A 17,441-nucleotide genomic window follows, 5' to 3' on the forward strand; every position below is an offset into this window, starting at 1 on the left:
CTGACTCTACTTATTAGCTCTGTGGCCTCAGCAAAGTACCTCATCTTTGGAGTCCTCATCTATAGAATGAGTACTATCATGCAGAGCTGTAATGAGTATTAAATGAGATAATGTATGTAAAAGTAGGGCACGCATTCCTAATAAATGCTGATGCTAAGTATATGGTAGCTATTTTCCATATTATTATGTCAGAGACAGTTTTATTTGTGATAAATACTAACATCAGTATTTTCTTTTCTTTTTCTTTTTTTTTTTTTTTTTAAAGATTTTATTTATTTATTTGAGAGAGAGAGAGACAGTGAGAGAGAGCACGAGCGAGGAGAAGGTCAGAGAGCGAGGCAGACTCCCCATGGAGCTGGGAGCCCGATGCGGGACTCGATCCCGGGACTCCAGGACCACGCCCTGAGCCGAAGGCAGTCGTCCAACCAACTGAGCCACCCAGGCGTCCCTTTTTTTTTTTTTTTTTTTTTAAAGATTTTATTTATTTATTTGAGAGAGAGAGAGACAGTGAGAGAGTCTTTTTCTTTTTTTTTTTTTTTAAATTTAATTTACTTATTTGACAGACAGAGATCACAAGGAGGCAGAGAGGCAGGCAGAGAGAGAGGAAGGGAAGCGGGCTCCCCACTGAACAGGGAGCACAGTGTGGGGCTCGATCCCAGGACCCTGAGATCAGGATCTGAGCCAAAGGCAGAGGCTTAACCCACTGAGCCACCCAGGTGCCCCAACATCAGTATTTTAGAAACATTTAATGAACCTTCAGTATAATTTAAAAATTCTTTATAAAATGCATTATATTAAAAAGTTTTTAGCTACATTGCATTTACCGCATTTAGTCACATCAGGTTGAATTCTATAACTATAAAATACACTGTTACACAAAAATAATTTTAATAACATAAATATTAGGTGAAACTTTGCTTTATAAATTCTTCTAAATAATCAGAATCTATTTGATCTTGTTTTCTTTCAAGGCTTCTCAGTCTTGGCTTTGAAAAGTTTGTCAGAGTTGGGAGTGTCAGGAAGATTGCCAAGCCAGTTTTACCTTATAGGTAAGAACACTGATTTTCAAAAGTCAGAGTGCTCAAAGAAGTATAATAATTTTATATAATTTTAAGTTTGGTTTTTGTAAAAGAGTGGAGAAAGCTTTATCTTTTTTGTTGTCATTGTTAACTTAGAAAATCTCTATTTTACTTTTTTCTAATGTTGTGAAAATGGGATAAAGAGGGATATTCCTAACCCCAGAAACAAATAATACATTATATGTTAATTTGGAAAAAAGAGAGGGGTATTCTTTTATGTAATTCTTTTTTTAGTTTGCATGCTGGCTCAGAAAGTGAAAATGAACAACTGAAAGAACTACATGCACTAATGAAAGAAGACTTGACTCCTCTGGAAAGGGTCTATGTCAGAAAAAGTATTGAACAGCATAAACTGGGGACCAATAAAACCCTGCTGAAGCAGGTAAGTTTGTTTCTTAATTTGTATATACTACTCAGAATTCTTTTATTCCTGTTAATGAAGAATATTTTATTTAAGTAAAACAGTGATAGTTTAGAGTCAAATTAAAAGTATGTGTATGTCTATCCAGTGCATGTTTTATCTTATTGCAAAACATTCTTCAAATTTGTGAACAGATCCAACCATGAATGAGATATCCTTTCTCCTCTTCTGTATTTGTATATCTTTTTATAAGCTCAAAGAGGAAAGAGAAGAAATGGGAATAGATTTCCTGGCAAGTTAAATGAAATTTGGGTTTTTTCTAGGTGAAATGGGGAAGGAAAAGAAGGTCTGACCCTGTGCAAAATTTGTCTTTAATGCCTTCCTAGAAAGCCAAGCCTTTCAGGGTTTGTCTATATCTGAGAATCTAGGAGGTTCATATACTTTCTTCTAAGTTTTAGAAGCCAAGACTGGACACACAGGATCTCAAGCTGTAACAAGTAGCCACAGCCCTTTATCACCTTTTGATCTGGGCAGCTTCCTTCAGCTGGTAGCTGAAGAGAAAGAAGTCAGTCAGTAGCCTCCTCCAGTGAAAGGAGAGCATGAGGAAAAGAAAGAGAAAGGGAAGAAAAGAGGGTTGTTGACTTCTTGGACCATGTAGACATTGGTTACTTTATGCAAGAGATTCAGAAAAATCAGCATACTTGGGTCCCCATATTGTGTAGCTATTTCAGTAGTAATGCTGCTTAACAAACAAAATCTCAATACTTTAAGATAACAAAATTATGACTCTAAAGGTCAGTTGGCAAGGCCCAGCTTGAGGCTTTGGTTCAGATCTCTTATTCTGAGAACAACTGCCGATGGTATGATGGTCTTCTGACAGATGGCAGAAGTTCAAGAAGGAAGCCTAGATCACACAAATACATTTAAAACTTTTGTTCATGTCATGTCTGCTAATACTCCATTTGCTGCAACAAGTCATATGGCCAAGCCTAACATTTAGTGGGACAGGGAAATATACTCCCCCTATCTCTCTCTGGTGGAAATATACTCCCCCTATCTCTCTCTCTCTGCAAAGTCACATGGTAAAGGGTATGGATATGTAATACTCTCACAGGGAGGGAGGGAGAAATTGCAAATAATAACCAATCTACAAGTTTTGGTTATAGAAGTCCTCAGAAGACTTCAGACTAGCTTTCTGTTACTTTGAGTTATAGAGTTAACTCCTTCCTTTTCCCCAGCTAAATCCAGAAGGGCTTATTTTGACTGGGTTCAATTCATGCAAATTAGTCATTTATGTAAATTATCATTTTACTCGCTTATCCAACATAATATTGATATGTAAGAATGATCATTAATGATTTCTTTGATAATTTTCTTTTTTCTTTGATAATTTTCTATGTGAAAGCCCAGATAGCATAGTCTATTGCTCATTGGTATTATCTGTTTACAAATGAAAACTCTTTTATTTATTTATTTTTAAAGATTTATGTATTTTGCTTTTTTTTAAAAAGATTTTATTTATTTATTTGACAGACAGAGATCACAAGTAGGCAGAGAGGCAGGCAGAGAGGGAGAAGCAGACTCCCCGCTGAGTAGAGACCCCGAGGCGGGGCTCGATCCCAGGACCCTAAGATCATGACCTGAGCCAAAGGCAGAGGCTTTTTTTTTTTTTTTAAGATTTTATTTATTTATTTGACAGAGATCACAAATAGGGAGAGAGAGAGAGGAGGAAGCAGGTTCCCCGCTCAGCAGAGAGCCCGATGTGGGGCTCGGTCCCAGGACCCCGGGATCCTGACCTGAACCAAAGGCAGAGACTTTAACCCACTGAGCCACCCAGGCACCCCAAGAGTTATGTATTTTAAAGAGAGAGTGCATACATGTCTGCATGCACATGTGTGTGAGGGGAGGGGCAGAGGGAGAGAGTCTTTAAGCAGACTCCCTGCGGAGTTTGGAGCTTGATACAGGGCTCGATCTCATGACCCATGAGATCATGACCTGAGCTGAAACCAAGAGTCAGATTTACAACTGACTGAGCCACCCAGGTGCCCCAGTGAAAACTCTTTTAAAGGAAACATTTTTTAAAAAGTTTTGTCTAACAGGGAACCTGGGTGGCTCAGTGCATTAAAGCCTCTGCTCAGGTCATGATCCCAGGGTCCTGGGATTGAACCGTGCATTGGCCTCTCTGCTCAGCAGGGAGCCTGCTTCCCCACCCTCTCCTATCTGCCTACTTTTCTGCCTACTTGTGATTTCTGTCTGTCAAATAAATAAATAAAATCTTTTAAAAAAAATTTTTTTTGTCTAGCAAATTTCCAAGCTCCAATTAGGCATTCAGAGCTAGTACATTTCTAAAGTGATGTGTCTTTACAATAAAATTAAATTTTAAAAATGCTTCATAGTTTAATTGCTATTTTCTAGATCAGTAATAAAATTTCTTCTGTGATTAGAATCTTAGCAATATAACAAATTAAAGATAGAAATCATATAATATTTTAAAGAAACCTTAGTTCTTTAGGTTTTTGTACTAGATATTTCTTTAAAAAAAATTGCTTCCTGGTTCACAACTTTCAGGTTCTTAGTCTAAGGTTGTCTTTATCAGGTATAGTTTCCAGAAATTAAATAATGAATGATATTTGAAAGTGATAACATGAGCAGTGTATACTGCTATAGTGGTGTCTTCTGCTGGATCATATTAAAAGAGCTGACTAAAAAGTATGGAGTTTTTTTTTTTTTTTTTAAGATTTTTTTTGTTTATTTATTTGACAGATCACAAGTAGGCAGAGAGGCAGGCAGAGAGAGAGAGGAGGAAGCAGAGAGCCCAATGTGGGACTCAATCCCAGGACCCTGGGATCATGACCCAAGCCGAAAGCAGAGGCTTTAACCCACTGAGCCACCCAGGCGCCCCAAGTATGGAGTTTCTAACATAAATGTGGCTTCATGATTTTGTTCTTGTTTTTTTTTTTTTAAAGATTTCACTCATTTATTTGACAGAGAGATCACAAGCAGGCAGAGAGGCAGGCAGAGAGAGAGAGAAGGAAGCAGGCTCCCAGCCGAGCAGAGAGCCCGATACGGGGCTCGATCCCAGGACTCTGCGATCATGACCTGAGCCAAAGGCAGCGGCTTAACCCACTGAGCCACCCAGGTGCCCCTTGTTCTTGTTTTTAACAAAAGGAAAATCTAACTGACAGAGCTAATATATGTGATAAATGTTATTATTAATGTATATAATGTATATAATATTTCTTGTTTTATGGGATCTATGGAGGTAGTATTTAATTTGTAAAGCATATTTTTGTCAGTCACGTTTGTTGACAAAAAATATGGTCCATTTTTGTGGACTGCCCTTGCTACTAAGAAGTGGAATTATAGAGGCGCCTGGGTGGCTCAGTCCTTAACTGTCTGCCTTCCGCTCAGGTCATGATCCCAGGATCCTGGGATCGATCCCTGCGTCGTCAGGCTCCCTGCTCACGGGCTCCCTGCTCAGTGGGAAGCCTGCTTCTCCCTTTTCCCACTCCCCCTGCTTGTATTCCCTCTCACTATCTCTCTCCCTGTCAAATAAATAAATAAAATCTTAAAAAAAAAAAAAAAAAGGAAATGGAATTATTCTCCAGATTGTTAAGAGGGGAAAAAAAATTATATATGCATGTGTGTATGTGTGTATGAGTGAGTGAGTGAGTGTGTGTGTGTGTGTGTGTGTGTATGTATGTAGCTATTAGACTACAGGGGCAATTGACCACAGCTAGTCAGAAAATTCAGTGATTTTCCTTTTGTTTATATTTAGTTCCAGAGATTAAATGTTAGCTTTTTTAAATTAGGCTTTTTGCCTTGAGAATAATGGTTTTCTGCTATAATATTTGAGAATTATAAGATTCAAATATGCTTACAGACCACAAGTACACTTTAATTTACTGTTGTTTAGAAATAGACATTTTTACTTTCTAAAATAAGTCAAAATCCTAACATGCTTGAAGGTAAAGCAAAGTACAGTTCATTAGCGTGTTCAGTGCTCTTTGTGGAGAACTTTGGCCTGTATTGATAATAGTAATGGATGATGTGTTTATCCAGCTTCCTCTAGAAGGATGACATATATGTCATCCTTAATATTTTTAAAATCCTTGATAATATAATACCTTCATAGTAAATATCAAAGTGTGCCTTTTATTTGTTCTTGTTAAGGGACTTGTGACTTAAGTAGCCTTTGTTCTGTGATTTCCATTTCCTATGTGGAAATAATAAAAATGTGGAGGTAAAGTGACTTGTGATTCTTGATTGCCAGTAATTAAATTCGGACAGCTCATTTCTGATTTTAACTTTACAAGTTCTTTGGTAAATTCATTATCTTGTTTTCTCAAAAAGTTGTTAATTAATAATATTCTTGTTGTAATAAAGGTACGAGTAGTTGGAGTTACCTGTGCAGCCTGCCCGTTCCCATGCATGAATGATCTTAAATTTCCTGTAGTTGTGCTGGATGAGTGTAGTCAGATAACTGAACCGGCCTCTCTCCTTCCTATTGCAAGGTAACCTAAACATTTCTGAAAAACACAGATTTCACAATTATTTCAAATAATTTCTCACTTCAAACTCTTACCAAACTTGTGTGAAAATTCTTAGTAATTTAGGTACTAAACTCATTTAAAAGAATGCAGAAGATAATTTGGGGGGATTTGGTTAATGTGTCAAGATTTTGTTAGATCACAGTTGAGACATTTGGATCATGTAATTCTTTTTTTGAAGTTTTAACTTTAACTCCAGTTAGTTAACATACAGTATAATATTAGTTTCAGGTGTAAAATATAGTGATTCAGCACTTCCGTGTAACACCCTGTGCTCATCGCAAGTGCCTCCTTAATCCCCATCATCTGTTTAGCCCTCTCCTCCCAGCCCACCTGCAACCGGCCTCCCCTCTGGTAACCATTGGTTTGTGCTCTATAACGAAAAGTCCGTTTCTTGATTTGTCTCTTTCTTATTTTTTCCCTTTGTTTGTTTTATTTCTTAAATTCCACATATGAATGAAATCATATGGTATTCCTCTTTCTCTGATTGACTTACTTTTCTTAGCATTGTACCCTCTAGTCCATCTATATTGTATATGTATCTACATATACATCCATCTGTTGTATATGTAGATACCACTTATTTATCCATTCATCAGTTGATGGACATTTGGGCAGCTTCCATATCTTGGCTATTATAAATAATGCCGCTATAAACATAAGGGTGTATTATCCCTTTGAATTAGTGTTTTTGTATTCTTTGAGCAAATACCCAGTAGTGCAATTGCTAGATCATAGGGTAGTTCTGCTTTTAATTTTTTGAGGGACCTCCACGGTTTTCCACAGTGGCTGTACTAGTTTGCATTCCCACCCACAGTGCAAGAAGGTTCTTCTTTCTCCACATTCTCACCAGTTTCACTGTTTCTTACGTTGATTTTAACCATTCTAATAGGTATGAGGTGGTATCTCATTATAGTTTTGATTTGTATCTCCCTGGTGATAGATCACATAATTTTTTTTGAAGATTTATTTATTTGAGGGGTGGGGTGCCTGGGTGGCTCAGTCGTTAAACATATGCCTTGGGCTCAGGTCCTGGGATGGAGCCCTGCATGGGGCTCCCTGCTCAGTGGGAAGCCTGCTTCTCCCTCTCCCACTCATCCTGCTTGTGTTCCTGCTCTCATTGTGTCTCTCTCTGTCAAACAAACAAATAAATAAAATCAATCTTAAAAAGGAAGAGAGAACATAAGTGGGGCTAGGGAAAAGAGAGGAAGAGAGCAGATTCTCCGTTAAGCACAGAGCCTGACACAGGGCTTGATCTCAGGACCCCAGGATGAGGACCTGAGCCGAAATCAAGAGTGAGACACTTTTCCACCTGAGTCACCCAGGCACCCCAGATTACATAATTTTCAAAGCCTTGATAGCTCTCGTGCTAGGATTCTACTAGGACTTTACAGATTTCCCAGCTAGATTAAAGGTTCCATTTTAGTCCTACTTTGAGAACCTAAGCTATTGAAGAATGTTAACTTAATTTGTTAAAATTCCAGTGTTTAGGTTCTGAAAATTATATTATGAAAGGATATAAAGTATATAAAGAAAAATAAGTTAAAAATTCGTGTACTAAAATTTAGAAGACTATGACATCTTCTAAGCTGTATCAGCTAATTGAAACATTATGCTTTTAAAACATTTCTAATTGAGGGATCCTAAAGGTGATAGAGAAAGTGCTAAACTTGGACCCCGTAGACCTGAGTTCTAGTCCTTGCTCTATCCGTGCTTAATGAGGGAGCAGGGTACCAATTAGTATGTTTTCCCTGGGACTTGGAGGTCCTTCATTGTAGGAATTTTAGTTTAAACTGGGACAGTCCTGGGCAAACCAGGGTGAGTTGGTCACCCTACTCAGGAGCCAGGAATGGAGGAACAGTAAGGCGTTGCATGGAGGATAGAGGAGTAATACTTTGGAGCACCTACTGTATATTAAGCACATTATATACTTCGCTAAGTCCTTACAACCGTTTTGCAAGGTATTAATACGTCCAGTTACCAGTCAGAATACTGAAGCTTGGAGAAGTTGAATAACTTGTGTCCACAGAATACAATAGAGCTGAGATTTGGATATAGACTTTTCTACGAAAACCAGACATTTTCCCATGATATCCTACCTCTATTTAGAAAGACATTAGCCCCAGGAGCCTAATTTACTTCATCTCTAAAACAAGAGTTTAAGCCAAATGACTTTTAAGAAAGCCTCGGAGTTTACAGGATTTAAAAGTCATTGTTTCAAAATGTGTTCTGCAAAATGCTAATTCCATGCAGAGGCAGGCAGACATTTAGCAAGTTTTTTTTTTTTTTGAAAGATTTATTTATTTATTTATTCCTCAGACAGAGGTCACAAGTAGGCAGAGGCTGGCAGAGAGAGAGAGAGGAGGAAGCAGGCTTCCTGCTGAGTAGAAAGCCAGATGCGGGGCTCCATCCCAGAACCCTGGGATCATGACCTGAGCCAAAGGCAGAGGCTTAAACCCACTGAGCCACCCAGGTGCCCCATTTAGGGAGTTTTATGTGGAAAAAAGTTGTAAAGGAGTTTTAACTGAATAACTTCAAATCCTTTTAATACATTTATTAGCATTATCAAGCCTTGTTGGTTACCAGAACTTCTTTTTTTTTTTTTTTTTTTAAAGATTTTTTTATTTTTGAGTAATCTCTATACCCAGTATGGGGCTCGAACTCAAAACCCTGAGATCAAGAGTCACATATTCTACTGACTGAGCAAGCTAGGTACCCCAGTTCCTAGAACTCTTTGTGATATTCCAGTTCTTTGAAATACATGTTAGAAAATCATGCAATAAGGGGCATGTGGGCGGCACCGTTGGTGAAGTCTCTGACTCTTGGTTTGGGCCTAAGGTCATTATCTCAGGGTCATGAGATAGAGCCCCGTTGAGCCTCACTGGGCTCTGGGCTCAATGAGGAGTCTGCTTAAGTTTCTCCCACTCTCCTCCTCCGCCTCTGCTCCCCCACCCCTGCCCTTTCTCTCTCTCTCTCAGATAAATTAATCTTAAAAAAAAAAATAGTGCAATAAGTGATATCAATGCATCCTTTTTTGTTGTTGCTTAGATTAACTTTTGGAATTCTGTTTTTAGGTTTGAGTGTGAAAAGCTGATTCTTGTTGGAGATCCCAAACAGCTTCCTCCTACTATTCAGGGTTCTGATGCAGCTCATGAAAAAGGATTGGAACAAACTCTTTTTGATCGGCTTTGCTTAATGGTACTACTGCTGACTTCATACAAAATTATAATTTATTGATTATACACTGTGTAGATTGATAGATAATGAAAATATTAGAACTACCCCCATGCCCTAAAATAATTTTAACTGTAATTGTTTAGAAAGTACCCCTCTTAAAGATAAGTAGAACCCTGTAATTTGAATGCCCTTTTATAAAATTAATCTTTTCCCCATGTACTTTAGTAGTGGGTAGTAAATGCATTGCTTTTGCTCTAAAATTTAAAAAACTCTATAATGTCTCTATTATCCCTGTCCCCTATTGTAGAGCTGTTGCAGAGTGCTGCTTCACATTTAAAAGAATTTTAAAAATTAATTATTAATATATTTTTAAATTGAGGTAACATTCACATAACATAAAATTAACCATTTTAAACTAAATAAGTCAGTGACATTTAGTACATTCACAATCCTGTGTAATGACCTCTCTCTAGTTTCAACATATTTTTATCCCCCCAAGATAAAATCCCATACTCCTTGAACAGTTACTGTCCATTTCCTCCTTCTTCCAGCCCTGGCAACCACCAGTCCATTTTTAGTCTACATAGATTTATCTCTTCAGGGGATTTTATATCATACAGTCTTACAACTTTCGTATCATACAATTTGGAATTTATACAATATGTGACCTTTTGTGCCTGGCTTCTGTCACTTAGCAGTGTTGTTGAGGTTCATCCACACTGTAGCATATGTCCGTACTATATTACATTTTTTAAAAGTACATTCATAACGTAGTGCAGCCATTGCCCTGCTCATTTCTAGAACTTTTTCATTATCCCAACAGAAACTTTGTACCCATTATTTAATATGCTTCTTTCCTGAGCTGATAACCTCTATTCTACTTTCTTTCTCTATGAATTTGCCTACTCTGGGTGTTTATATAAGTAGAATCATACAATATTTATCCATTTGTGTTTGGCTTATTTACTTAGCATAATACATTCAAGGTTCATCTGGTATGTGTCAGAATTTCATTCTTTGTTAAGGCCAAATAATATTCCATTATGTGTAATACCACATCTTATTTATTCACTCATCTATGGATGGATACGTGGGTTGTTTCTATCTTTCAGCTACTGTGAATAATGGTGTTATAAACATTGGTATATAAATACCTATTCAAGTCTTTGCTTTCAGTTCTTTTGATTATGTACCCAGAAGTGTTACTACTGGGTCATACAATAATTTCATGGTTTTTTAAAATCCATTTTCTTTTTTAAGTCTTTATTCAAATCCAGTTAGTTAAAATACACATGTACTGTATAGTAATTCCCCACTTCCATACAACACAAAGTACTTCTCACAAGTGCCCTCCTTACTCCCCACCACCTATTTAACACATCCCACTATCCACCCCCCCTCTAATAGCCATCAGTTTGTTCTCTGTAGTTGAGTCTGTTTCTTGGTTTGCCTCTTTCTTTCCCCTTTGCTTGTTTTGTTACTTAAATTCCACAGATGAGTGAAATCAAATGGTATTTATCTTTCTCTGACTTATTTTGCTTAGCATTATACTCTCTAGTTCCATCCCTGTCATTGTAAATGGGAAGGTTCCATTCTTTTGTGTGTGTGTGTGTGACTGAGTAATAATATTCCATTGTGTGTGTGTGTGTGTGTATCTATATACCTATATATATCTATATATATCTATATATACCTATATCACATTTTCTTTTTCCATTCATCAGTCAGTTGACACTTGTGTTATTTCCATAGTTTGGTTATTGTAGATAATGCTGCTGTAAACATCAGGGTGCATGTATGCCTTTGAATTCGTGTTTTTGTATTTTTATATTTTGCATTTGTATTTTATTTGTATTATATTTGTATTTTGTATTTGTATTTTATTGTATTATATTTGTATTTTGTATTGGATTGAAGTGCAAATACCCTGGATCACATAGTAGTTCTATTTTTAACTTTTTGAGGAATGTCCATACAGTTTTTCAGGGTGGCTGCATCGGTTTGCATTCCCAGTGTAAGAAGTTTCTCCATTCTCCACATCCTTGATAATTTTGTGTTTAACTTTTTGAGGAACTGCCAAACTGTTTTCCATATCAGCTATACCATTTACATTCCCTACAGGAATTTCTCAACAAAATGTTCCAGTTTCTCCACATCTTCACCAATATTTGTTTTTTTTTGTTTTATATTTTTGGGGCTTTTTAAATAATAGCTCTCCTAATAGATGTGAAGAAGCTCTCTCATTGTGGTTTCCCTAATGAATAAGGACATTAAGCATTTTTGCATGTGCTTATCTTTGGAAAAATGTTTATTGAAATATTTTGCCCAATTTTTAATTGGGATGTTTGTTTTTTTGATGTTGAGTTGTGTATGTTCTTTATATTTTCTGGATATTAAACCCTTATTTGCAAATGCTTTCTTCCATTCTTAGGTAGTCTTTGTTTTCTTGACAATATTTTTTTTTCTTTTTTTTTTTTTTTTTGAGAGAACTTGTATGAGCAAGTCAATTGGGGGGTAGGCAGAGGGACAGAGAATCTGAAGTAGGCTCCAGGCCACTGTGGAGTTTGACATGGGGTGCAATCTCATGACCCTGAGATCATAACCTGACCCCAAATCAAGAGGTGGATGCTTAACCAACTAAGCCATCCAAGTGCCCCTTGACAGTATCCTTAGATGCACAAAAGTGTGTAATTTTGATGAAGTCCAATTTGTCTATTTTTTCCTTATGTCACTTATGATTTTGGTGTCATAGCCATGAAATTGTTGCCCAGTCCAGTGTCATACTGACTTCCCCCAGTGTTTTCTTCTAAGAATGTTACAGTTTCGGCTCTTACATGTAATTCTTTTAGCCCTTTTGAGTTAATTTTTGTAGATGGTATATAAGGTACAGATCAACTTTTTCTTTTCCTTGCAGATATCCTGTTTTCCCAGCACCATTTGTTGAAAAAACAGTCCTTTCCCCATTGAATGGTTTTGGCACCCTTGTTAAAAATCAGTTGACTTTGTGTGGGTTTATTTCTAAATCCTCCATTCTATTTGATTGGTGCATATGATTTAATTACTTTTTTATGGCTGAATAATGTTTCATTGTATGAATATACCATAATTTTTGTACCTATTCATTATTACTATTGTTTTGATGCAATAATCTAAATCGAGCTATTTTAAAAGCAGAAGATTAAAATATGACCCAAAAGAGTTATAGAAAATCTGTTGTCGAAAGAAAAACATTATCATTGTTGCTAGTTTATTATTAATTAATTTTCATTGTTGCTAGCTTATTCTTTTTCAAAGATTTTATTTATTTATTTGAGAGAGTGAGAGAGAGACAGCGTGCACAAGCTGGGGCAGGGTCAGGGAAAGAGGGAGAAGCAGACCCCCTGATGTGGGACACTATCCCAGAACCCCAGGATCATGACCTGAGCTGGAGGCAGACACTTCAACAACTGAGCCTCCCAGGCACCCCTATTCTTGCTAGTTTAAATTGCATTTAGGGGGTTATTTTGCTGTTTGAACTTCCAATAATCTGTACTTTCTTAGCAGAGGAGAAAAACTGAAATGAAACTAGAAAAAATTAAATCTCAAATAAATATTTCTTTATCCATAAGAGAGTTTTTCTAAAAGATCCTCTAACAGATTTTATACAGATGGATTAATTTCTTTGCTCTAAACGATAGAGATACTAGTGCTGTCATGGTTTACCCTTTTTTTTTTTCCAATTTATTTATTTTCAGAAATGGTTTACCCTTTTTTTATCCCTTCCCATGTTCCTATCTTTGTTTATCCTTTCCCATGTTCCTATCTTTGTTAGTTATTACATCATTATTCTTTTTGTTTTATAATCATAATTTGTACAGCTATTTAGAATCAGTTTTATATTTAAAAAATTCAGTACCTTTTTATTCATCTGGGTGCCTTGGACTTCATCATCATTTTTTTTTTTTTTCCCAGAATGGCTCATTGATGCCTACTTTCCTGAGTTCTTTTTGTTTCAAATGTCTATTTCCTTTAAATGTAAATGGCACCTTGGCTTATTGAATTGTTGCTATTACTGTGAATTTTGGGGCCAAACTGATTATTTTCCCCTTGTAATGATTTATATTTTCTACTTGGATGCAAGAACTATTTTTATAACCTTAAAGTTGATAAACTTACTACAGTATATCTTAGGTGGAGCTTTCTGTAACTAATCACTCTGTAATATAAGTTATCTCAAAGTGGAAATTCTTTTCGTTCTTTGTTTCAGGAAAGGTTTTTGTTTCACCTGTTGAATTCTCTGTCAGTAGCTTGTCTGTGCAGCCTGCTATAACAAAATACCGTATACTGGGTGGCTTAACCAACAGATTTATTTCTCACAGTTCTGGAGTTTGGGAAGGCCAAGGTCAAGGTACCTTCAGATTTGGTTCCTGATAAGAACTCTGTTCTTGGCTGTATCCTCACATGGTGGAAAGAAAGAAAACTCTGGCCTCTTCCTCTTATAAGGAGACTAATCTTATCATGAGAACCTCATCCTCATGCTCATCTAAACCTAATTACCTTCCAAAGGCCCCACCTCCAAATTCCATAACTTTGGGGTTCAACGCTGCAACATAGGAATTGGGGTGGGGAACACATTGAGTCTAAAACAGAGGTTCCCCAGTTATTCTGATATTGGGTATCTTTATCTGTCTTCCATTTATGTTACCTTAATTTCTTTTTTTTTTTCCTTCAGATTTTATTTATTTATTTATTTGACAGAGAGAGACCCAGCAAGAGAGGGAACCTGTTCTTTAATGTTACCATTTAGAAATTAGTTTTTTTCTTTATGATTGAAATTTCCCTTTTAATCTTATCTTTTCATCATCTCGCCTTTGAGATTTTGTTTCACTCGATTATATTCTAAAGCTTTTATACTTGAGGAAAATTTTCTTCTGTTTCTTGGTTGTATTTTGTCTAGGCTGGGCTCTATACATATTGTTTGCATTGTCTTCCTTTATTTTGTTAATTTTGGGGGAGAAGCCATCATATGTTTGCATAGTTGCCATTCCTACTTGATTTCTTGATGTTCATCTTTAAGTAGCTCTCTCAGATTTGTATTCTCTACTTTTGTAGTATCCTGAAAATATGATGGTAGGGAAGTGGAGTAGGAGTGAGACTGGAATAGAACTAAATAAGAATGTGTAATGTCTTTTTTAGCTTACATGTGCTCTCTCAATTCTAAGGTTTTGTTAAATATCCTGTCCCAGTATTCACTCCACATGGTTGGAGGTATTGTCCTTTCCCAGATGAGGACTATTCTTGGATTTCACGTGTCCTCTCAGTTTGATGTTTAGTCCTCAGAGCCTTCACTTCCGCTAAAAACTGTCCATTTCACTTTCTCTGTTTCATTATTATTCTTAGAAGTCATTTCTATTTTATGACTTCTAGAGGAGTTAGGAATCTCACTACACAGATGGTTCCTGACTTACAATGTTTTTACCTACCAATTTCAACTTTATGATGGTGTGAAAGTGATAAATTTAGTAGAGACTATACTCTGAATCTTGAATTTTGATCTTTACTCAGGCTAGCAATATGTGTCAAGATCCTTTCTCATGTTGCTGGGCCTCAGCTCTCAATCATGATCCTAAAAATAAACAACTGATACATGTAAGAATCATTCTGCACCCATACAACCATTCTGTTTTTCACTTTCAGTACAGTATTAAATTACAAGAAATATCCGACACTTCTTTATAAATCAGGCTTTGTGATAGGTGATTTAGCCCAACTGTATGCTAATGTAAGTATTCTAAGCATGTTTAAGATAGGCTAGGCTAAGCTATGATGTTCCACAGGGTAGATGTATTAAACGCATCTTGACTAATGATATTTTCAACTTCTGATGGGTTTATCAGGATGTTACGGCATCATAAGTCAAGGAAGATCTGCATTGCATTTCTTCCTTCCACTTAAATTTTGTTTCTTTCTTGGTGACAGGAACCTTTTAACGTTTATGACATTGGGATGGCTATAAACGTTTGTTGCCTGCCTACTGTATTTTTTCTTTGCTGTTGTTTTTAGTTATTTTGTTATTTTAGTGTTTTTGTTGTCCCTTTAGATATTAGAGAATGGATTCTGCAAGGCAGTTTTATTCTACTTTCTTCAGAAGTTTCCCCATACACTGAGTTTCAAGTTGATTTAAGTTTTGAGTTGAGTTGTACTTAATTTGTGAAGACTCAAGCTTTCAGTGGTCTTGAGCTTTTAATTGTAACTGAATTGAATTGCATAACTTTCTACCGCTTCCATAATGTCAGTGTCCAGATTCTTTTGAATCAGACCTTTCCAGTGGCTTCTTAATAATCTTAATTAAAAAATTATTTAGATTCTTAAAACATTTTTGAATAGGTAACATTGTCACATGATTTGGGATTTGAATTTAAGAGGAACCAGAAAGTACAGTGAAGACTTCTACTCCTGTCCCCCAGCCACTCAGTTTCTCTCCCACAAAGCAACTGTCACCTTTGCTTGTACCCTTCTAGTGATAATTTATGTCAGTGTAAGCAAATACATAAAGTATTTTCCCTCTGTTTTAACAAATGCTAGCATAGTATGCATGCTGTTATGCTCTTTGCTCTTTCGCTTATTTGTTGTCGATGACTTTTAAAATATGAAGTAGATTTTTAGAGGGGATTTTAAAAGGGTAAATAAAGGACTTAAAAGTGATTTATTTACAGAATAAAATGGAATAGAATTTACAAAATGGAATATATAAAACAGTTAAGGTGAATTAACTTGATCCATATAGATAGTGCTCATAAACGTAGTGGATATTGAGAGAAGCAAGGTGCAAAGTGTTACATAGTGTAAAACTCAATTTATGTGAATTTCAAAAGCATAACAAATAATATGTATTAATCATAGGTATATGCCTTTGTAGTAAACATATAGAACTTCCATGGGAATGCCATAAGATATTGATTCAGAAAAAAGATAGATACCACATATTAATGCATACATAATGTTAGTTTGAAGCTATTTCTGGAGAAGCTGGTAGAGGAAATGAGGTGGGAGCTTTAGCTATATATGTCACATTTTATATCTTAACAAAAGAGAGATCTGAGGCAACAAGGACTAAATACTAATGTCACATCTGTGTAGTACATACATGAGTATTATATTGCTTTGCTTTTCTGTATATTTGAACTACCTCAGAATTAATTAAAAGAAATAAAAATAATATCTATTAATCATGATAAAAAGTATAGAAACTACAGAAAATTAAAGGGTTAAAAAAAAACCAACAAAACTGTAATAATCTCACTGCCTCCAAGAGAAAATCCTTTGTAATATTTTAGTAGTGTTCCTTCCAGCCTTTATCTTTGGGGTATATGCTTATATCAGATAAATGTATATATATATAAACTATAAAAATACATATATTTGATATGTGCAAACACACATTGGAATATCATGCAGCCATAAAAAAGGAAATCCTGCCATTTGTAACAACATGGATGTACCTTGAGAACATTATGGTAAGTGAAATAAATCTGAGAGAGACCAGTAATAAATATCATTTATTTGTAGAATCTAAAAAAGCTGGGGCACCTGGGTGGCTCAGTGGGTTAAAGCCTTTGCCTTCGGCTCAGGTCATGATCCCAGGGTCTTGGGATCGAGCCCCGCATCTGACTCTCTGCTCTGCGGAGAGCCTACTTTCTCCTCTCTCTCTGCCTGCCTCTCTGCCTACTTGTGATCTCTGTCAGATAAATAAATAAAAATATTTAAAAAAAATAAAAATAAAAATAAAAAAGCTGGTACAAACAGAGTAGAATGATGGTTACCTGGAACTGGAAGGTAGAGAGGTAGGAAACGGGTCATGTTGGTCAAAGGGTACAAATTTCTAGTTACAGGGTATGAATAAGTTCTAGGGATCTAATTAACAGCATGTTGATTATAGTTAATAATACTATATTACATACTTGAAAGTTGCCAAGAGAATATATGTTAAATATTCTCACTATAAAAAAAGAAATGGTATCTATGTGCTGTGATGGAGCTGTTAGCTAACACTGTGGGTGGTAATCAGTTTGTAATATATGTGTATCAAGTCAGCTCCTGGTACACCTTCAACTTACCCAATGTTATATGTCAATTATATCACAATAAAGCTGGAAAAAAATATTTTCTAACATAGTTGAGACCATACTATATAGTTTCTATCCTAACTTTTTTAAACTTTGCATTATAATAAATCATTTCCCTGTGTTACTAACTAGCTTTGTAATCATCACTGTTGTCATAAATATGTTTAAT

The 17,441-nt window shown here is 36.0% G+C and overlaps 1 protein-coding gene across 1 annotated transcript in view; it reads left to right on the plus strand.

The window, feature by feature from the left end:
- Positions 1-17,441, plus strand: part of ZGRF1 (zinc finger GRF-type containing 1) — an 83,472-nt gene that overhangs the window by 63,267 nt on the left and 2,764 nt on the right. Inside the window, exons 23-26 of the mRNA XM_044224226.1 lie at positions 972-1,049; positions 1,314-1,461; positions 5,827-5,954; positions 9,065-9,188. Of these exons, the coding sequence (XP_044080161.1) occupies positions 972-1,049; positions 1,314-1,461; positions 5,827-5,954; positions 9,065-9,188 (478 nt within the window). The remainder of the gene's footprint in view (positions 1-971; positions 1,050-1,313; positions 1,462-5,826; positions 5,955-9,064; positions 9,189-17,441) is intronic.

This window comes from Neovison vison, chromosome 11 (genome assembly GCF_020171115.1).
Source record: "Neovison vison isolate M4711 chromosome 11, ASM_NN_V1, whole genome shotgun sequence".
Classification (NCBI taxonomy): Eukaryota; Metazoa; Chordata; class Mammalia; order Carnivora; family Mustelidae; genus Neogale; species Neogale vison.